Here is a 22040-nt window from a genome sequence, read left to right as displayed (position 1 = left end):
TACTAATCAATTCAGAGAGTTTTCCAAAGTTTTTGTCTTTCAAAATGTAATGACCAGACTGAGCCTACAGCAGTAAGTTTTGGTGGCGTTGTGGTTTTGTCAATGAAGAAAGTACGAAGGTGGGCGGATTCCTTATTCGAAAACTCCGTGAACAGCTGGGAACGTATCTCTTTTCATCATCCTTTAAACACTTGACTCAAAACGGAAATTACATAATTAACAATCGTAGAATCATGGCTTATTATTACAAAGTAAATGCTTCCCTATCGATGTTATGGAACGAATTAAAATTAATTCATGACGTGTAAACTCTCAGCTACTCAGGATGTGTACGCCACAAATCACAACATACGAGCAATCGGGCTTGAATCCACTAGCTCGCATGCGCAATGGCGTCGTATTTTTTGAGTATATGTTGTCCATTTTTCCGTGTAAACATCGAGCCCAGCTTCAACACTCCGTTTCGGATCCAGTTGCCACTCTCCATTAAACTGCAAAAGATCAAGGGTAAATGATTTCTACACACAGAAGCCACCAATGACGGGAAGGTAATTGGACGTCATTTTTGGGTCGCATAGCAGCTCATTGATATACTCTGGAAATCTTCTCGGCATTGCCGGCTGACGTGTAATGGCTGCACAGGTTGCGCAGATCCTTAAATGCCCGGATTCTGTGCGCGTTTTCCTCTTATGACACTGACTGATTAGGGTTTCTCCTGGTTTGATGTTGGAGTTTCTTTTGATAACTGCGTTATTTAGATGATGCCAAATGTAAGATTTAGAAAGGTCGAAAATATCTCCTGAATCAAGATCTTTAAACCTTAGTGCTTCTTCGAAGGAAGATGCTAAATAGCGAGGACTGTATGTTCCCATGCACTTCATGCGATTTTGCAGCTCACTTGTATCCCACCGACGGCACCTGATACCATCAACGGTGTAACTCATCTCAGAGGTCTGAACCGTGTTGCAAGGATGGACATTCGTTGAACCAAGCAGGTTTGAGGGCCTGGTAGGGTGTTTCCTTCCCTGTTGGGTCACAAGTCTAAAAGGATTCCATTGACGCGAACGAAGACTGAAGATCCTTTTTCGTTTACTTCTCAACTTTGCCACAGCAGGCGTTGGGGGAGCCGTGTTTGTGGTTTCAAGGTCTGATCGCCTTATTTCAGTGTCCAAAGTATCTTTAGTTAGAGCCATGTGGGCTTTGAGAATTGCAATGGATTCGTTTTGGCTCTGTGTCGGTGCTTTAGAGTCTAAAGTCTTTCTAAGCGCATTGTAGATTGCGTCATAACGTGACACTGTTGCCCCCTTGGCCGTCGGGAGTTGAACGATGAACATTGAAAGGAACATGAATGTGGAAAAAGCCTGAGAAAAATGATAGAAGAAAAAAAACCATCTTAGATTTACGTTCATGGGCGTTACATGAGAAGCGCATCCAGTTTGGGTCTGTGCATCATTTAGCGGTGCGTAAGAATTGTATAAAAAGGAGCGGAAAAAGGTACAGGAAAGGTTACAATATCAACAACAAGAGGCCATGTCAGAATAAATTTACTCAATGCACCCTGTAAGCTTTCGCTTTGCTTTTGAATAAATAACTGCGTTTGTAAAGAGACTTGAAAATAGGTTTATTTTTTGGTTTAGTAGACGAATAACATGAGATGAAACTTTTCTTGACACTGTTAACTATGCGAGAAAAAGAAAAAAGTCTTAGAATGCGAACATCAGAATTTCCGCTTTCTCTGTCCGATATTTTTCCACTGACCCAATAAAGAAACTTTTTACTAGTTAAACAGCATTTGTTTTTTTTCCTAATTCCCGTCAATCTTATGAAAAAAACAAATAAGCCAAAGAATATGTTACTGTACTTAAAAGTGGTGGGGCTCGTTTAATGATAACCTCTGTTAACGACAGTAGAACTGAGCAATTTGCTTGGCTAACGTGGTTTCCTAAATAAAACAAATACATGGAGAGCTACGCTTTTTAGTATCACTTCATCACCAAAATGCTGAATTTTGAATGTCTTTATCAGAACTACAAATGAAAGTATGAATTTCCTTACCTTGGCAAATCCCATCATTGATTATTGTACGGTTTTTCTATTCTTTTGTATCTAATTGGCCTCACTGCCAACAAAGGAATTGAACTGATATTCCTTCAGTAAGTACAGCTGAGATATACGGTATTCAATATATATATGTTATGTCTAATTAACGTAATAAGGCAAATATCGAAGTACGCGGTCGCTTAACGTCACTTTTCAAAGTAAACGGAAGGAACTAAACAATATATTCGGTGAACACGCAAAATAACAAAAAATTCTAGATTAATTTGTGCTAAATTGGTCACAGTTATTTTTAGCATATAAGTCTTCCTCGATACGTGTTGCTACAACTGATCGAATCCTTGCGTAGGATTTCTTTCTCTTTATTTCAGCATCTGAAACTGTGTTGACTGAAATGATGAAGACTGCAAATCGCACAAATTTCCAGGCTCTGAATGGACTGATGAAGACTACAAATGACACAAAATCTCCCTTGAAACTTATTTTTGTGGCGTTCTTTATTATGAAGAAACACAAATATCATATTTTTCACGGATATTGATTAGACGTCAAAAGAAAACTCTAAATTGTAGCAGATATGCGCTGAATCATAGGAAGTTGGCCATCGGGCTTGAAGCCAACAGCTCGCATGCGCAATGGCGCCGTATTCTTTGAGTATACATTTCCCATTTTTCCTTATAAACATTGAACCCAGCCTCCGCGCTCAGTACGGTATCTAACTCCCACTCCCCAGTAAATTGTAAAAGATCAAGCGTAAACGTTTTCTGCACACAGAAGCCATCGATAACGGGCAGGTAATTGGACACCATTTTTGGATCGCACAGCAGCTCATTAATATACTCCGGAAATCGTTTTGGCGTCACTGGCTGACGTGTTATGGCTGCACAGGTTGGGCAGATCCTTAAATGGCCGGATTCTGTGGTCGTTTTTCGCGCGTGACACCGACTGATTAATGTTTCTCCTGGGTTGATGTTGACGTATCTTTTTTGAACTCTGTGTTTCGAATGATTCCAAATATAGGAGCTACTTAAGTCCTGGACCCTCCCTGTGTCAAGATCTTTAAAGTGTTGCGCTTCTTTGAAGGAAGATGCCAGATATCGATGACTATATGACCCCAAACAGCTCATATGATGCTGTAGCTCACTGCTCTTCCACCGGCGACACATGATACTACCGACACTGTAATTCATCGCAGATGTTTGTACTGTGTTGCAAGGATGGACTTTCTTAGAACGAGACAGGTGTGACCGCTTTAGAATATTGGTCTGTTCTGATGTTGTATTTTTAGCGACATAATTGGTGGAGTTTTGGATTGCAAAACCTCTCCCACTTTGCGCGACTCCGTGTTTCATACTCTTCCTAGTCTTAGTCCAACGACGGCTTCTCGAGGCTTTTTTCGACATCCTTTTTACGGTCCTTTTAGGTTTCCTTGTTGACTTCGTTGCTGCAGAAGGATCCAAATTTGTGGTCTTGTGGGTTGCATAAATGCTTCCATCGTTCAAAGAACCTCCAGTGGGTGCTACACCGGTTGCATTCAGAGTTATATTGGATGCTTGCTGGCTGGACGTAGGAGCCGTAATGGCTGATAGGTTTCCAAGTGGGATGGTAATTATATCGTTACCTCCTTGCTTGTTGCTAATTGTCCCACCGTTGGCTGTTGGAAATCGAATGATGCACAGAGAAAAGAGGAAAACAACCTGAAAAAAATAAAACGAGCAATAGAAGTCGTCCACTTTACATGTTATGTCCTGCTTTGGAGATAAACCTCGGTTTTTTTAGCGATGAGGTTTTATTTACAGATGGTATATCAGAAATTTTAGGTGAGAGTGCGCTTGAGAACATTAGGTGATTGCAGATTTTATTTTTTCAGAGAATAATGCTTCTTTCATATAGTTTCCACTTCAAGATTAAGAATAATGGTATTTTAGCTCAGTCAACGACTTACTCCGTGCTCAGCCTGCGTGGGAAGAAGAAAGGATTACATTAATTCCTCCACGAAGATGAAAACCTTACCTCTCTTTCTCGGTAGAGAGAAAATCTAACCATGTTATCCGATGCTTTTAGAATGGTGCCCAACCCCCTTGAATGAGTGAAACATAGAGGCCTTGAGTTACTTAACAATTGTGTTTGGAACTCCATTCGTAAAGATCATTCTTTGAAAAATGCTGACTTCGAAATGTCGGTCCCACAATATTAAATTCAAGCAAGAGTATGAATTTTCTCACCTTAAAAAACTCCATATCAGCTTAATTTTAAGCTTCTCAATTCCCTGGCTTCTCTTTGTCTTCGCTATCAACAACGGAATTAAGATATATAAAGTTCAGTAATGCAGACCGAATAAACAAGTTCTGGCAATATCGTTTCTTATTATTGTTATATGTTAGTTTTAGAAAGGATGTTCTCTCTCGCAATAAGATGATTTTCAAAATTGCGCTGATTCGAATATCACATCTTTTCACTGATTTTTTAAAAGAAAATTATCCTAACATATATCTATACGATCGATATTTTATGGATAATATTTAGGAATGTACTCATTTTATTTTCTATAGCCTTTTTCCTCACTTTTCTTTTACATCACTTTGTATCGGTATGTAACGAATGTGAGGGTGATCATCTTTAAAATTTACCCCCGACCCTTCTCTAAACTTTCTGTTTTGGATAATAAGTCAGGACCACAACTACCTTAGTATCAATTTGTTTAATTATCGGTAACAAAAAGAAAAAATTTGCACCTAGCTTAATCTAAGCGTGATATCACTAAACCAACAGGAGGATTCTTTAAAAATTACCGGGTAATTTGCCAATACGCTCAAAATACCGTTGAGTGAGGTCTAATTTTCGAACATGTCTGAAGGTTTTCCAGTGTTACTATATGTACAACAAAGGAATAATTTAGTACTCCAGTCTCGCTCTGAATTATGGAACTGTAATTATAAAGAGAAATTTTAAGCTAACACGAAGGTGGTTTAGACGCTAAGATTTTAATTCTTTTCTTCTATGAGGGAAACTGATGAATTTAAGACTACCAGAAATTTACTTTTATGCGTGTGTCTCATCATTATCTATATAATCACAAGTTTCAGTTTCAAGATGTCGATCTTCGTAGAATGACTGCAAAGTTCCTTAGTTTGCTCTTTCCATATTTCGGTTAGGTGATATAATAAAATCCTCACTGACTGAACGGACTGGAAAGAATTTAATAGTGATTCCAACCTCTTCCTAAACTCTAAAATCAGAAGAAATTATACCTAAACCTACCTTTTGGCACTTAACAAATTTCTTGAAAATGCGTCCAACTACAAAGATTTCAATAAGTGATACTCCCTGCAATCAACACCTTCGCTATTGTAGCTGATATTGATTTAGAGCAGAAGAGGTCGGACAAAGAAAAATATTGGGCGTGCAAAGGCATAATGGGGATAGAAACATATGGCAAAATTAGTATTTAATTAACCAAGGGACATCCTATCCATATCTCACTAAACTTTCACGAATAAATTTGAATGAGATTTTGTTCCGTTTTATTGAGGATTTAAGTACTGGTGTTACAAACACGAGTGGAAATTATAAACTTAGAAGATAACGGAAAGTTAGTGTGACCCCTCTTTTCAATAACCACAGTAGGTACATGGAGAATCGATATTATATGTGTCGTTTATTATACCAAGTAGGAAAATTCCAAGAGTGGAAATTATCGTCATCATTTCAAGCAAAAACGATTCGTTACCTTAAAACTTTTCATTGCATAATATATTCATTTTGATTCCAAATGAATCGCTGGGGCAAGGTAACTTTTGGATCCACTTCCATGCAAAAAGACCAGATCCGTTCGGTATCGAATCGAAACTCGGTTTCTGTTGTTATCGATGGGATTTCCACCAGAAATTTCAGTTCCTTCTTAGAAATGCATAGACCAAGAAGCACTTCTTTGTATTGTCACGTATGTGGTAGCCTTTATTTTTTCATAAGCATTTTTAGTAATATCTATATCAAGTACAATAAAAGAAAGAGAGAATCAAAGAGGACGCATCGATTCTCTGTTACTCTGAGCTTCGCGCCTAAGCGCTCGTAACAGAGAATCGATGCGTCCTCTTTGATTCTTTCACTTATATATACTCAGCTCTGCTACGACAGTATTGAGCACTTTATGCCAAGGTAGACTCTACCCCCACATTTATCAAGTACAATATCGATATTTAGTACAATCGTTTTTACTTTTACACAGGAAAAATTTAACTTAGATCAAAACATTAGCATATCGCATGTTGCTGTGGTAATCACATCATCACATTGTGCTTTGAAATTTATATTAAAAAATGCAGTTCCTGTCATTTTCCTGAAACTTCCGTTGTGCGTCTTTAAAAGCAGAGATATTGAGAGTAAGTTCTTTATCGCAATCAAATAATACTTTTCCATCTAGAATCCTTCGCTTTAAATGCCACTGCCTTTCGAAATTCGCCACATAGGCGATTTCCCCACTAGTCTTGCAAAATCTAATAGATAATCAAATGAACGTGTCTTCGTTAGTGCTTCTCTAAAATATATTGCGCATCAATAAAGGCTACTAGGAAATAGATCTGAACTAAAATTGAACTTCATAAAGAATAGTTCATTACCGCGTCTGGCACTTTTAAAAATTATTCATGCACTGAATGTACGGCATTCGCAACATCCTCTAACATCTTGATCAAACTCGACTGTATCTTCGACAAACACATCCAAATTAAGTATTAGACTAAGCAGGAAGTTTCTTCTAAAATTTCCTGTGAATTGAAGAAACCTAAATTCCAAATTCCTCTGCTGACATAGGCCTATAAGTGGAGAGCCACAGGACTCGCTGCTTTCTTGGCAGATAATCTCATTGATGAATCGAGGGAAGATATCATCTGATAGCTGCGTGATGGCTGAGCATTCGCTGCAGAGACGCCGTAAGCCGCTTCCTTCAACAATGGAACCTGCATCAAAGCATTGTTGATCCAGGATAGTGCCTGCAGCCCTGGGTAAATTGTCTGCTTCTCTCTTTCCTATTTTCTTCCCAACTGAGGAGTGACTGACGGAAGCCTTCACGGTGTGCAGTTTTGGGGGTCGGGTAACAGCCACAGAGTTCCTATCTGCGAGGAGATTTGGAAATTTCATGGCCTCTGTCCGGTTGATTGCCACGTATCGAGGGTTAAAGCCACCAATATCCTTCAGCTTTTCGAACAAAACGGTGTCATCAGGTCGGGTGCACACTGGGCCTCTCAGGAAGCGACTAGATTTCTTCGATGGAAGTTTAGGCCACACTTTCCCACATTGTTCTTTGGTTATGACATTTGGTAGTCGTGTAGGGAAGGGCTTCTTGTATCGGCGGAATCCGAGACTTGGTACGACTTCCATGAAAAGGAAAATAACAGGGAGGACAACTAACAGCTGTTCAATGGATAAAGAAATAAGAAAAAAAAGATTGGTGGAGTTAAATCGAATCCTATTGCGATGAATGCCATGTAAGATAAATCAGTCGAGAGGAGGCATATTGTCTCAACGTTATAAATGACTCATCTTTGAAGTGATATGAAATACTGAGATAAGAGCGGTTGGTGGTGTTGTTTCAAAATCGGGTTCTGACAGCCACGATGCATAAAAATCCCCTTGCCTTGCCTTGGGTCTTATCGATAGGAGGTACTGAAGCAAGTTTTTGAATACTTAGCTCTCGGATTATGCTCAAGAGAGCGGATCTATCTCCAAAGATTGGCAATTTATATGCCTAAAGGAGGTTACTTTATGAGTTACGGAAAATTCATTTGGAGAACATGATTTTGTCACGAACTCCTCATTCTTGGCTTTAGGGTTGGAAATGACTGTGAAATAATTGTGGACTACAAAAGAAATGGTCTGGAGAGTTTGTTTTAACCAATGAAACTAATTTATGCTAAAATGATAGATCACTCAAATAACGACCAAAAGAAGGCTGAGAGAGTTGAGTAGAAATTGGTGGTTGAATCGAATGCGTCTGGAAACAAGAAAATGAAATCTTGTTCAAAAAACGAAATTTATTCGGGTGGTGAATATAATTGTTTGGTTGAATAGCTAAATATAAGTGAATTCAGGATTCTGAATAACGTGGCAAACACGCATTAAAAAACAAACAAACAAACAAACAAAACATTTTCTGTTTTAACAGGTGTATCTGAATAGCCTCTAGAGAGATGTGTTAGTCTGATTTAATTTGTTAAGTGGAATCTAACCTTTACTTTCAGATCCATGACTTCTTTGACTTTCTCAATGCTGAATCCTGTTTTTTTAGAGTGATGTGACACTTCTTCTTTCGTTCCTTATGCTTGTATAAAAAAAACAGACAATATAAACTCATTAGACGTAAATGTGTTTCAGTATCAGTGAGCACGACATCATTTACAGGATACGACGTCCGAGTTCCGTAAAGTACCAGTCAGTTGGCTAAATTTAGTTTTGCAGTAAGTTAGGAAAATGGTATGTCTATTAATCTTGATGCAACAGAGCAAAGCAGACTTGTATCAGCTGTAACAAAGAGATATTTTGTTGTGTTCCCTTTAGGAATCTTCAAAGTTTTCTGACAATGAGAGGAAATAAAAAGAAAGATACTATTTATTGCCGATGACGTCATTGAACCCTGTTGACGCATTTACAACGTCATTTGATAGACAGGAAGTTTCAAATTATAACCGTCTTTCCTAACGAAACTTAACAAAACAACCTGATATCAAGCGGATTCAGTTGAATTAAAAGTGATAGATTTTTGTTGCGTGGTTTTCGCTTTCTTGATTTGCGAGCAAAACAAACAATGGTTAATCGCTGGTATATATAATGTCAGTAGCAATCAAACAGCAGACATTAGAGCGCATTTTACCGAAGAAAACTTCTGACTAATAAGTTAGCAGTTGTTGCTTTCTTGTTTGGATTTGCCGCCTGAGTAAATGGTTCACATCCAAATTGTCAACTTTCAATTTTGGAATTGCAAATACGAAACGAAAATTTCAATTCTGAAAATCGGAAAGTCCTTAACCTCAAATTTAGCTCTGATTGATAGCGGTGCTCGAAATTAGTAATAAAAAAACTTCTTACTTAAGTAGGTCATGGTTCTCAAACAATGATTTTCGACAACAAAAGATTTTATGTTCTTTGTCGCTTATCAACTACGGCTCTTGTTTCAAATGTATCAGACTCGCGAATCGAAATAAGAGAAAAAAGTATTTACATGATTCGCTCCGATTTTGCGTTTTATGCGCCGTCACCTTCTGTTATGGTATAAACGGCTTCCAGATATCAGTAATAATACTAGTAAAACAACGCTGCCACAAGTAGGCAATTATTGTTTGCGTAGGCGTTAAATGGTTCCTCTTTAATCACTTATCCTTGATTTTAATTCAATTGTGCATTCAAGAACAAACCGAAATGCCCTTAGGAACTATCCCAACATTGAATTCACAAATCAGACATTTTTCAAAAAATCATGAAAAGTTCTCTAAAAGCGGAATTTTTCGATTTAGTTTTTCCTGGGCGTCAGAGAACGGAAGGAAAAAATATAAGCTCCTTTAAGTTTATAAAGTTATATTTCAGCTGCTGTAAATTTTCTCTTATTCATGTCATTTTGTCACAGGCCGCCATAATTCTGAATTTTTTTGTAAGACATGCAATCACCGCGAGGTTTTTTTCTACTAATAATGATGTAGCCATTTTGGTGGGAATTAGTCGCTTGGTCAACCAGCCAATTTCGGAATTACATTTCGACATAACATTTGCACTAACAGATTTCTAATGGATCATCAACAAATTCTCAGTTTTCTCCACGATATCCATTTGACCTACGGCGAATGTCAGTAATCAGCTAAGGCCTTACCTTTTTGGACACAAAGATGTGCTTCTCCCCAGCTTCTAAGCTCTTTCTAACTTCTTTAAGGCAGGTCTCGACTCACACTGAATGAGAAGCTCTTTCAAAGCCTTAATTTATATCGTAGAAGGCCCAGTATGACGTCATCAAGCTTTACATATGGACTTGGCATAATCGTCTACACGTATGAGTAATAAGATTATTTTTAGGGCATCATGACAAACTTGACAAGTAACATACACGCACGGTCGACACAATATCAAGTGATAACTTTCGATATCCGCATTGGTCACCAAGCAACCGCGTTCACCATCCGCCAATATACATTCGTATTTCCCTCCCGTAATATAAGGGTCAATGTTTCGTGCTGTCTGCCGGAATACGTCTTTTAATTTCAGCACTTAAAATTCAACGGCATCTCCTTGTTGATATTTTTTCGTCTTTCCATCCCCTTTTGTATATGAAGATGTATTGGTACTGCGGGAGAAATTCGTTTTGGCTACTCGTGGGTAATGACTATTCATCAAACTGATCCCATTTATCAAAAAGTTGCTTGTTTGGCGAAATCTTACGTAATCATTTTATTATTGTAGTCTGCGGGAAAAGCCCTTTTGCGTGGCCAAATGCAGTCAGCATAACCGGGAAAAGCTGACCGGCCTGCTCGTTTAGATTCCATTGAAAAATATTGAAACATCATTTTACCGAATCAGCAAGTTCACTTAGAAATCGATAATCACCAATATGCATTACATAGGATACACTAGCCCGAAAATAGCAATAGCTAGTGTAAGCGAGTATTGTATTTCAGAATGACTTGTCATGTCCGCTCAATAAGTCATATCTTGGAACCTTGAATCATGTCACACGTTTTAAAATTGAATATGTAATGCAAAATTAACTCTGAAAAACATTGGCAATACTTTTAAGGTAAAGTTTTGATAAATTACTTTCAAGATGTATAAAGTAAGTGATGTTATTTCGATAAAACGGATTCTTTTCTCATGGGTAAACTAATTTGTTTATGTGCATGCCATGTCGAAAATAACGTTGGTTCATTTTCTTTACAATTTTGTCCTCGAGTACTCAAATAATGTTTTTCAGTTCGTGACAGGACAAGATGCAGTAACTGTACAATTGTACTTAAGTCCTTAATATTGAATTGATAGGTAAGCATTTGCGGATGCACAGGACGAAATTACAAGAATCCGTAAACGGAAACGTGGCAGAAACATGTTAAACCGTTCTGGAAACACGACGGATAACCTGTGTTTCAGTTACCGGTTTCGTGACGTTTTCTCGCGTTTCCGTTGCTGCGTATACAACAGAACCGGACCACTTTTTGTGCATGTTAAACATAACGGAAACATGGAGTTGCATGTTTCCGCCACGTTTCAGAAATACGGAAACATGTGATTTCGTCCTGTGATGCTTTGTTCCCTTTCCCTTTCCTCTCATGAAAAGAATCTTACTTCAGTGCAATTAAGAAAACATTTAACCGCAGCGCGTGTAGTCAATTCATAAGGCTTCGCCGCTTAATACATGCAAATTATTCCAGGATCACTCGAAGTTTCTTTACCTTTCTAAAATTGCTTAAAATACACGCTTTTGATTCCGTATCTCCGGTTTTAACTCCTCTTAATTCCCAAAGACTTGGATCTTTTTAAATTACTTGCGAACGTTCAAGTCACCGGGGGTCAGCCGCAGTGTATTGATAGATAAATCACGATTTACTTATCACGGGTCAGCTACACTTCCAACGGCTCGATAAAAGATTGAAAGCTCAAAACAGAAAGTTTTTGACACTTATTCGCCGGGAATACCAATCTTAAGAATCAAATAGCGACAGGTAAACAATCGAGCTCATCGCCTGATGAAGAATAGCAGTATTGCAAACGAAACTGGTCGCGATCTACATTAAAAGTGACTCTATCGTGAGACAAACGAACAAAGTTCATTTTCCATAAGAATCAAGTTTGTAACTCGAGCTTTTCTTTATACATTGAGAAAGCACACTCTTTGATCTCCATGCTTCATTATTAGCAGACAAAGACTGAATCCTTCCGAGGCTCATATGCAAGGGGAGTTTTACCGTGTTTTCTTTCTAGATTCATCTAGGGGATCTTTACGCATAAGGAATTTAGGTAAACAAGCAATTCTTATGGCAGACGAAGCTTTCAATATGGCTTAACTAATTCTGATGTGACAAAAGCTCCCACAAAATTCATTTAACATTATGAAATATGGCTGAATGGAGGTTTTCCGCCTTTTCCGGGGTTTTAGAATGCAAACACGGAAAAACTGCCAACCGCAATCACACCCAAGTGTTCTAGAATGTTCAAAAGGTAATTTTAGATTATATATACAAGCTTTCAGGAATTCAGCCTTTCTGCTTATTTACAAAGAAGCAAGGAGATAAAAGTGATTGCTTTGTCCATGTGCTGAGAAAAGCCGAGATCTTGTACAAGAGACAGCGGAATTTGCTGCGAAGATTGTTGAAGCTGAAACAAGCTGAAACTTTCCGTTAGTTCCTGTCTCGCCTATAAAGGGAGTTTATGCTGACGGGCTGGTCGCTCACTGAAGCCGGGTGCCACAGTCGGCGGAAAAAATTGAAATGTATACGTGCCTCTGGTTTTATTTTCGGTTGACTCTAGGCAATTTATTTTTTGTGCACGAATTCCCCAAACAAACTTGATCCGCACGATTGTGCTTCCCAGCAAATGACTATCAACAACTCTCTGCATTGAGCTTCATATGATCAACTCTGTGAGGTTGACTGTCATGACCCACACTTGGAGGAATCTTTGCAAATATCTTTTAACAAAGATCTTCTCGGGACAACTGACCAGTTTTGTTTACTCTTTGCAAGTGGTGATTAATCCACAAGACCTCCTTAGCCATATTTCATAATGTTAAATAAATTTTATGGGAGCTTTTGTCACATCAGAATTAGTTAAGCCATATTGAAAGTCTTTACCTAAATTCCTTATGCGTAAAGATCCCCTAGATGAATCTAGAAAGAAAACACGGTAAAACTCCCCTTACATATGAGCCTCGGAAGGATTCAGTCTTTGTCTGCTAATAATGAAGCATGGAGATCAAAGAGTGTGCTTTCTCAATGTATAAAGAAAAGCTCGAGTTACAAACTTGATTCTTATGGAAAATGAACATTGTTCGTTTGTCTCACGATAGAGTCACTTTTGATGTAGATCGCGACCAGTTTCGTATGCATTACTGCTATTCTTCATCAGGCGATGAGCTCGATTGTTTACCTGTCGCTATTTGATTCTTAAGATTGGTATTCCCGGCGAATAAGTGTCAAAAACTTTCTGTTTTGAGCTTTCAATCTGTTAGGAAATATAAATTATCTGAAGAAGCATCTATCACACGGTTTTACTGCTTAACTGATAGAGCGCACTCTTTATATTACAACTGATGACACTGAACATACAGTGTACATCGTAGAGATCAAGTTTAACAGAAAGTTTCACTACAACCCACAAGAGAACTTGACTAACTTCCGTAAGAGGTCGTATTCATTGGTTGCGGCATAGTTACTGACCTGAATATAGTTTTTCCTTTCTTGTGAAGTTATAAGTCTTCTCTGTTGCGAAAGATTTCATTATCGGAAATCCGAAGGAAGTTAGAGTACCCTATAACGTAAATGTTGTATCCTATGGTACCATAGTTCTGTCATGGCTAGTTTCCTGTCTTTCCCGCATCACGGAATCGGTAAAGCTTAGCATAAAACGATATGGCCTCATATTGTTTATGATTTTACGATTAACTTCTCCAAATCGTATTTTCTAATAAAAACTGCATCGTCTTGTACTGAGAATCACGACACAACCACAAAACACTTCTCCTCTTTTCACTGCTTAATTAAGAGGCACGTTAGAGTAATTTTCGTTGCCAAATTCATTTATTTGGACAAACTAAATGTTGCGTTCCTATGACATAGTTGTAAAACTTAGAAGAGGAATTTAATAAGTACTCAGGATTTGTTTTCAGTCACACTAATAATGGATAATCTCGGTTTTTAGAGACCAAAGTCTCAGCGATACTGGAACACCTAGAAATATTTCCGTCAGGTATCCCATCAGAAGGAATGGTAAACGGGCCAATGGCACGAAATTGAAAAGACATTTCAACATTGAATAACTAATTTTAGAATATAATTCAACCTCACAGCAAAAACGTTCACAGAAACTGTTGAAAATTCAAGACGCAGGACAAAAGCAAAGTATGGATGATATTCCCAAAGTACTGTTTTGAGCTCCTAAACAGAATTTGTCACTTGCTTTATATGACTGATAAAAAATATTCTCCCTATTTTAGAAGAAAGTCCAATGGAGTTTACTACTAAAAGGATGAACTAAATTGCAAAAACTGCCGTGACTTTAACTTTTTTCAAGTAACAATATCCTCCGCATCAAAAGGGTGGTCAGTGACGTCCTTTGTAAAGTCGTAAAAGCATGCTTCAGGCATTTCAAACAGTAAAAAAACAACTTTTGAGGACGCTGCAATATCGTTCTCGGTCTCAATCGTTCGTATATCAAGATTACGAAGAGCCAGCTTTTTATAATAGTACTTTCACAGACTTGAAAACAAATAACAAAGCTTGTTTCTATGTGTAATGTCTCAATCATACCACGAAAGCATGTTTAGTTAATCAGGGTTAACGGGAATAAGAAGGAACAACAGAAAGTTAAGCTAAAACCTGAAGTTTACTTTTTGTTCAATTACTTACTTATTTCAATTCTCAGTGTGCAAAATTTGAAGTCGACCACACCAGTTTTAAACCGTGATTATTATCAATATACGCGGCCAAATAGAAAATCGGCCTCTTCAAAACACACGCTCAGCGGGCCGCAAAAGACTGACAGCGGGCTGCTAATGCATTATCAGCCCTTCAGCTTACATGATGATTTGAAGTGACTTTGAATTCGTCATTCACTTAGTTTGTATTATTAAAACTCGCATTCTTGATATCATTTGGCCTTGTTTATTGATAATAATGATAATGACATGACTTTTTGAGGGAATATTGTTTATTTGCGCCCTTGTAGTGTCATTTGTGGCACTCGCGCTTCGCGCTCGGGCCGCAAATGACACTACGCGGGCGCAAATAAACAATATTCCCTCAAAAAGTCATGTTATTCCCTTATTCACAAAACAGCTTTAAAACGATTTTAGCCTAGGAGTGAATGGGGTATAAGTTGCTACAAAACGGATTTCCAAAGTTAACAACAGGCATGTATGTTGTTTGACGCGGGTTCTGAAAAAGCATCACAACGAAAAACTTAAATTTTTCTAAACGAGAATCAATAGAGCTGGTGATACACGAGGCCATTTCATACTCTGGTCGCGGCAGTCTGCGAAAATCTCCTATAACCAGTTGTTTAAAGAATGGGTAATGTTCTCCAAAGGATAAATCGCTATCCAGTGGATAGGTGTCAGCAAAACCTTTTGCGTTATCCACCGGGTAGGTATTCATCCAGTGGATAGCGTTATCCACCCTTTAAACAATCGACGCTCAGAACAGCGATAGCGATATTCGCCACTTTCGCTCGCCGCGGTCAGCGTTTTAATTATCATTATATGACTCGTCGGATATCGATGTTAAATTCGCCGGCTATTACGTAATGTGACTGACCTAGCAATTTTCTTCGCTCATCGCTGTGAATCGCCCGTGAAGGTTGAGCGGGTTTATCGCATAATAGAGAGTTTAAGATCCACGTTTGTTACTAATAGCGTGTAACCGCAAACCGCTAAAAGTTACGCGACCAGACTGTAGCCGTCACGTTTGCCGTTCGTGGTCCAGTCAGTTTCAGGTAGATCAACTCCCTTGGCGCTTTTCTTCTTCCGGTTCGAAAGTTCTCGCGTATGTCCTATGAATATATGTGATTTGAGGTATTTTCTTTTTAGCCCATTTTTTTGGGACTAAAGCAAACTTTTGGCCGCATTTTGTGTTCGAAATGAAGGACTTCCATCCTGTCTGTTTAGGAGGGTCTCAATGGGGTGATGGCTTTTACGGCTATCGGTTAAAATTTTGGCCTATTTCTGGCTAACGGTTAACACCTTTCCATTGTTTCCACCAGAGATATTTTTTACGGTTAATTTTTTTTATGACTAACGGTTAAAATTTGTCAATTTTTACGTCTAACGGCTAAATATTTTGGCCGTTTTACGGCTAACGGTTAACCCCATTGGGACCCTCATTTAAGATAGCGGCGCACAGGTTAATTTTACTTTTAGCAGGTAATTTAGTGTTAAGAACTGGGTTGAAAACGTAAATTAGCCACCGTAAAGGGTAAAAAAAGCTGACATTTCAAGCGTTAGCCCTTCGTCAATCGCTCTGACGAAGGGCTAACGCTCGAAACGTCAGCTTTTTTACCCTTTACAGTGGCTAATTTACGTTTTCAACCCAGTCGTTAACACTAAATTACCTGCTATACTCTCCCACCGACGCAGCACCACAGTTTCTTTAGAAACTTACCCCTTTATTAATTTTACTTTTGTTTTGAAATGGTACAACCGATTTTGGGATCGGTGAGCATTTTTTTTCAGTTTTTGTTTATTTGAAATCGAATGAAACGTTAGCATGAAAAACATATCGCTGTTCTTCTTAGGTATGTCTCCATTTTGTTGGCGGCTTGTGGAACAAGTCTTGCGTGAAAACCCGACGTCGATCTAGAACGATAAAAATCTCGAAACTTCTAACACCTACCTTCAAACTGCTAACTACGGTTTGAGGTTCGCGGTTAACACAGTCTGTCACTGGCTGAAGTCAACGACCCACCCTTACACCCAGCCTGCCTTACTCCTTTATGTATGCCCGCTGTGCCAACTTCTTTCATGGTGAACAGGATCGCGGGCGCAGAAAAGCACCTGCAGCTAAAAACACAAAGTGTAATGTCACGAAATTTACCAATTATAAAAATGTGGCGCAATGGTTCTCTCCATAATAAACAACACTATTTCACTCATTCAACTGCTCTCTTTGTGAGTCTTTATTTATCTCCTAGGTTGGAATCCGAGGGAAGATCGAGGGATTTTAGGGGGATCACATGGTTATCACGGGGATCAGTGCAGTTGTCGCTTACAGAACATAAAGAGGGGACTATGGGAAATTTCGGCCATCAATGGGAGATCCTTAAAATATTACACGGCTTCAGTGGGAATCAAGTAAATTTTGTCACGACACAATCAAAATCTTCCGACCTCCTAGCCCCTCCCCCCCCCCATCAAAAGAAATTAATTTCCTGTCCCCCAGTAAAAAGTAAACAAACTCAATGACTGCTAAACTGCAATGTAAGATTTTAAATTCGTTTAAAGGGTAAAACAAAATAAAACGATCTCAGATCTCATAATTATAATTATGGGCATCCCAGAAGACATGCGAGGAGCCCAATGGGCTCCTAGACATGTAGAATAAGTAGGTTACTTAAACTAAAAATCTCAGAATCTCAGAAAGAGACTATAGAGGATAAACCATAAGACTGAATATTTAAATACTGATCTCCAAATGTAAATCTCTTTGAAGCACCTATTTGCTTTCAGAACAATGATAACAATAACTTCATAATCAGAAATTAAACAAAAAAAAAATGCATGAAAAATAGTCGTGTTTCAACGCTATTTCCAACTAACGAAATATAAATTATATTTGAATGCGAATAACTCGATAGTTATTTGCGTCCGAATATTGAAAATATCCGGCATTCACAACAGGATCTGATATCTTGTTCTTAATCTTCCCACTCCTCCATGTAAACATTAATTCCCAATAATTGGCTCAGAGTATCATCTCTCTCGAAGTCTCCAGTAAAGCGAAGAAATGTGAACTGTATGTAACGCTGCACACATCTTCCAATGGTTGGAAAACACAAATGGTCGGAATCGTCACAAATGACTTCGTTGATAAAGGGTGGGAACACTTTTGATGGAAGTCTAGTGGTTGCGGCACACTCCGTACAGAGGCGTCGTAAGTTAGTGTTATCCACGGTGGAGCCTCGATCCCAACAGCCGCGCAGGGTGGAGCCTGGGCCCAAGGAAGTCATCCGTTTCTGTCTCAACTGGTCTACTTCCTACTCACCTACTTCTGGCTCATCCAAAATGCGGCTCAAATCATTGTCAGAGGGGTCCTGCTGAATTTGGCGTGGCCGATGATCAGGTTGGGCCTTAGATGGCGTAGCGGGTTGTACAGGAAGCTCGTCTGCAACAGCTAGATCCTGAAATCTGCAAGAATCTGTCTTGTTTATGGCCATGTATCGTGGGTTGAAACCTCCGCCAGTGATACGAAGCTTGCTCATTAACTGGGTTTCATTAAGGCGAACGCATAGTTGATGACTCCGGAGTAACCTTCCACGATATTTAGGAACTGAATCGACGATGCGAGTGCAATCTTTTTCTTGAATTTTAGGCCTTGATGTTATGACAGGTTTACGTGATGTTCTTGTTCGGCGTTGACGCAAAATTCGAGTCCTCCCACTAGAAGTCGGAAGCGTAGCCAAGACGACAATCATGAGCAAGACTAATGACATTATCTGTTTAGAAATGCGATAAAATGGAAGAATATTCTATAAGAAAAAATGAATTAACCATCAAAATTTAAACGATCTGAAATTAGTGACGGATCCTCGTAGATGAACTGCAATCAGATTGAAGAAATTACAGGAAAAGAAATCTTGAAAAATTTTGGCTGTAACAGAGTTCGAATCCGTGTCTCCCAAACAGTAGTTGGGCCTTTCTGCCAACTCAGCCAAGACGCCACTGTTATCTAACTTGTGGAGTATTACTAAATTATAGTTTGTAAAGGACAACAGCAAATAGGTGCGGCCAAAATCTTACCCTATTTGTCTAATATACAGCGAAGCAACTTAGGCTCCATAAAAGTAAAATTTTCACCTTCGGTTTCACAAGTATCTCCATGCTTCTCTAGACTGGCTGGTGAACTTCTCCAACACTTGTCTCACCTTAAAGAAAATCAACAATAAAGTAAGTTGTTATCTTTACACATTACCTCTTGTAAGTGGGTTAAATTTAATTGCAAACAAAGAGAAAGACTGAGTAAGAAAGCCAGGTATTTGGCAGCCATTATTAGGGGAAAATGCTATGTCGACTACAATTCTTGGATCACAATTGTCTTGACAGGGTTCGTGTTTTTCCAAGGCTTTTTAGCTGACAAGTGAATTTCGATTAAAATTTCAACTGAATTTAAACCGTCGGTCTGTGTTTTTTTTTCTTAACATCAGTTTTTCGCAAGTGAAATCAGTTCGTGGTATACTAATCTTGCCTGTCATGCTTGTTGACGTTGGTGTTGGCTGATGTATAAATTCACTTGCGTGGAAATGTTCACAAGTGTTCATTGTTTGATCGGACGGCACAACTGTTTGTAAACTCTTTAAGAAAGTTAGGAACAGTTGGACTCGTGTGACAGATTTTAAATGGAACCTTCTGTTCTCTCATCTTGAAAAACAAATCACTTATGCAATCAAGAAGGCAACGCCGCGGAGGAAGTCGATTAACAATTAAATTTTTAATTTTAGTTAGAATTTTGAGAACAGCTGGATGTGTCTACCGCCTCTTACGGCGCCATATATATCAACTCTGCCATAACGTCAAGTTCCAAGTAACAACTTAAATTATTTACCGCAGATTTTGGTGACTTCACGTCAAGTTGTTTTGCAGAGGACGGCTATAAATGTACAGCATTGTGTCAAACCGCTCGTGCTGTGCTATTCTTCTGCCAATTAGATCTTTTGTTTCGTTGTGTCATTGTTTACCGTCGCCGTCTTGTTTTGCTTTTGACTCGTGACTTCTGACAAAACATATACATGTCACGCTTCCGTTTGGCCTGTTTGTTAAGCCATCAAACGAAGTTATTATTATTTTTTTTTACTGTTAAGTTGATATTTTCAGGTTTCCGATAGAGAGTCATAACCGCTGTTCAATATTTGACTCAATTAAAAAGGAAAGGAACAAAGTCGAAATTTGAAGATATAGACATTTGCAGTTATTTCTCAGTCGGCATTAAACTTTCCTTGAGAAAGTAACAAAGTATAGTGGTAAGCTTTTCATGGAGCGGAATTTCAACGGCAGAACGCGGAGGAATCCAGAATTTCTTTATAAAGAGAAGCTTTATATAAATCGTATACAAGTCTTTACAAAAGCGCTCAGACATATGTTAATACTCCGACGTAACACAAAAACTCTCTCGATTAAGAATATCAAAGATATAAAAGACATGTTCTACTCTCGTCCTAAGAAGAAAAATCATGATTGACAGTACCAATTATAAACAAATTAATAGCGAATTTATGTTTTTTAAGCAAAACTCAATCAAAGAATCATACATTTTGGATTTAAGTTCTGTAAGAGAGTTTTCTTGCTACACCCAAACTTTGCAGTCGTCAAAAAATAATTTATTGGGCTTGAAACTTTGTCGCTGCTTGTGTGAGGTCAGTGTAGTATATATGCACCAACGACTAAAACTTATAAAATCAGACAGATATAAAGAACAAGTAAATTTATAACCAATCATAACTCCCGTGGCATACTTTTTACAAGCAACTAAGGCCTCAGTCTGTTCAGATCGCTTTTCTATTGTTCAGCTCTGCAGTCGTTCTAATCTTTTGTGAGTGTAACGAACTCTTTTTAACCAGTCAAGGCGGAAAAAACAGAAAGCAATATCTTTGTCTCGAAATATTTTCTTCTCCTTTTGTGGCTTTATAAATAAATAATAATAGCCTTTAGCCTAATACTTGTTTTGCATAATAATGAGGCTTTATTGCTAGCTACCTGTGTACTTCCTGTTACTGCTTTCACCGGCCAAAAGGGCCGACAGAACTCTAGACGTTTACCAAAAAAGGAGAAATAAAAATATAGCTGAGCAGGTTTGCTATTATAATTTGTTTTTTCTTTGTTAATTCTCGCAAGTTCGGATTTCACCATAGTTAAGTTGCTACAAGTTATGATGCAAAAAGGCGTATAACGTTTTCAATTGATTTTTTTGTCAATAGCATATTTGTAGCCTTGCCATAAGGATATCAGACATCAGCACTGTATATTTTGCGCAAGTGGTGGATTCTCCGGGCAATGTTAGGTTTATTTTTGCATTATAAATCAATCATTAATAGAAAACTGACAAAATCCATCAGCAACTGATCAACGGCTGAAGAACAAAAGAAACCTTGATCCTAACCTTAGACTGGAAAAAATGTTAGTTTTAAGACTTAAAGAATGGGGGAAAATATTCTCTGTAATCACACTTTTACTTAAATTGAAAATTCCTTCTTTGACTCGTAAAAGTTCGGCGTACTTCTTTGTTCTTCGATTGTTATGACGTTGGTGTAAAGTTGTAAGACCTATAGCTCACAACTTCCGTTGTTTCCACGCAAGAGTATTTCCCTAGGAAGAGGTAAAAGATGTGGGCGAAAATAAAGCAAAATATTTAAAGAAAAATGGAACGGAATTTGTTTTAGATCTCTACAAACTGTGGAAAACGATCATTCATTAAAGAGAATCAAAGCATCCGCGAAACTAATTTTGCGTACTCTGGAATTGTATACTTTCGTCGACAAAGTAATTGTCCATCAAAGAGTAGGACGAAAGCGTAAATTTAAAGTTAGTAGACTGAGGCAATATTTGAATAACAACTTGAAACTGTGACCTTCTGTCTCCTAGAAACAGTAAGCAAATATCTGATTGTTTATTGTTTCTGCTTAAAGTTAGTCATGCAATGACGTCATGGTTCAGTGTGGTTATTTTGGCACTCGCCCTAATGACGCACAAGGTAAGAGCCAGATCATCACTTAAAGAACAATAATCTAATACATAAAGGCGAAAATATTGATGTAATTGGATTATACTGAGTTATAAAGCGGTCACAACATGGTATTATAACTCTAGCGCGTAGGCCACGGGATTTTACCGAGTTGATATTGAGATCCAAGTGTTTCAGAAAGGAAAGAGAACTACTTTGCCGAAAAGTCGGAACCAAACTAATTTAGGAAGCAAATCAATGGCCCATGAAAACAGCTGATCACAGCCCGCCAGTATACTGAGCTGAATTTTTTTAAAGTAACATTTGTTCATCAGTCCAAGATATTAGGATCAAGGAAAAGATATTTCT

At 38.3% G+C, this 22040-nt stretch overlaps 4 protein-coding genes across 4 annotated transcripts; all 4 read right to left on the bottom strand.

Moving 5' to 3' along the window:
- Nucleotides 1-150: 150 nt before the first annotated feature.
- Nucleotides 151-2402, bottom strand: LOC113669969 (uncharacterized). The gene is made up of 2 exons (XM_027186051.2): nucleotides 2056-2402; nucleotides 151-1361 (listed from the first exon to the last, which is right to left on the bottom strand). The coding sequence occupies exons 1-2, from the start codon at nucleotides 2071-2073 to the stop codon at nucleotides 519-521; spliced, it is 861 nt and encodes a 286-aa protein (XP_027041852.2). The 5' UTR covers nucleotides 2074-2402; the 3' UTR covers nucleotides 151-518.
- A 124-nt stretch (nucleotides 2403-2526) lies between these two features.
- On the bottom strand, nucleotides 2527-5840 carry LOC113669995 (uncharacterized). The gene is made up of 3 exons (XM_027186077.2): nucleotides 5320-5840; nucleotides 4284-4347; nucleotides 2527-3755 (listed from the first exon to the last, which is right to left on the bottom strand). Exons 2-3 carry the CDS (start codon nucleotides 4296-4298, stop codon nucleotides 2646-2648), a joined length of 1125 nt encoding a protein of 374 aa, XP_027041878.2. The 5' UTR covers nucleotides 4299-4347; nucleotides 5320-5840; the 3' UTR covers nucleotides 2527-2645.
- Nucleotides 5841-5988: 148 nt separating this feature from the next.
- On the bottom strand, nucleotides 5989-10067 carry LOC113670080 (putative skeletal organic matrix protein 8). Its single transcript, XM_027186165.2, has 3 exons — nucleotides 9917-10067; nucleotides 8286-8377; nucleotides 5989-7470 (listed from the first exon to the last, which is right to left on the bottom strand). Exons 2-3 carry the CDS (start codon nucleotides 8301-8303, stop codon nucleotides 6703-6705), a joined length of 786 nt encoding a protein of 261 aa, XP_027041966.2. The 5' UTR covers nucleotides 8304-8377; nucleotides 9917-10067; the 3' UTR covers nucleotides 5989-6702.
- A 7155-nt stretch (nucleotides 10068-17222) lies between these two features.
- On the bottom strand, nucleotides 17223-20593 carry LOC149050976 (uncharacterized). Its single transcript, XM_089197847.1, has 3 exons — nucleotides 20469-20593; nucleotides 18815-18885; nucleotides 17223-18453 (listed from the first exon to the last, which is right to left on the bottom strand). The coding sequence occupies exons 2-3, from the start codon at nucleotides 18836-18838 to the stop codon at nucleotides 17995-17997; spliced, it is 483 nt and encodes a 160-aa protein (XP_089053973.1). The 5' UTR covers nucleotides 18839-18885; nucleotides 20469-20593; the 3' UTR covers nucleotides 17223-17994.
- Between the last annotated feature and the right edge of the window lie 1447 nt (nucleotides 20594-22040).

Source organism: Pocillopora damicornis, chromosome 2 (genome assembly GCF_964200805.1).
Source record: "Pocillopora damicornis chromosome 2, jaPocDami1.2, whole genome shotgun sequence".
NCBI classification, from domain to species: domain Eukaryota; kingdom Metazoa; phylum Cnidaria; class Anthozoa; order Scleractinia; family Pocilloporidae; genus Pocillopora; species Pocillopora damicornis.
The sequence above is the reverse complement of the archived record's forward strand: the minus strand, read 5'-3'. Positions and strand labels throughout refer to the sequence as shown.

Coding starts and splice junctions, on each gene's coding strand:
- LOC149050976 (XM_089197847.1), bottom strand. CDS start 18,838: ATGGAGATACTTGTGAAACCGAAG. Junction 18,454..18,814: donor AGATACTTGTGAAACCGAAG/GTGAAAATTTTA, acceptor ATTTCTAAACAG/ATAATGTCATTAGTCTTGCT.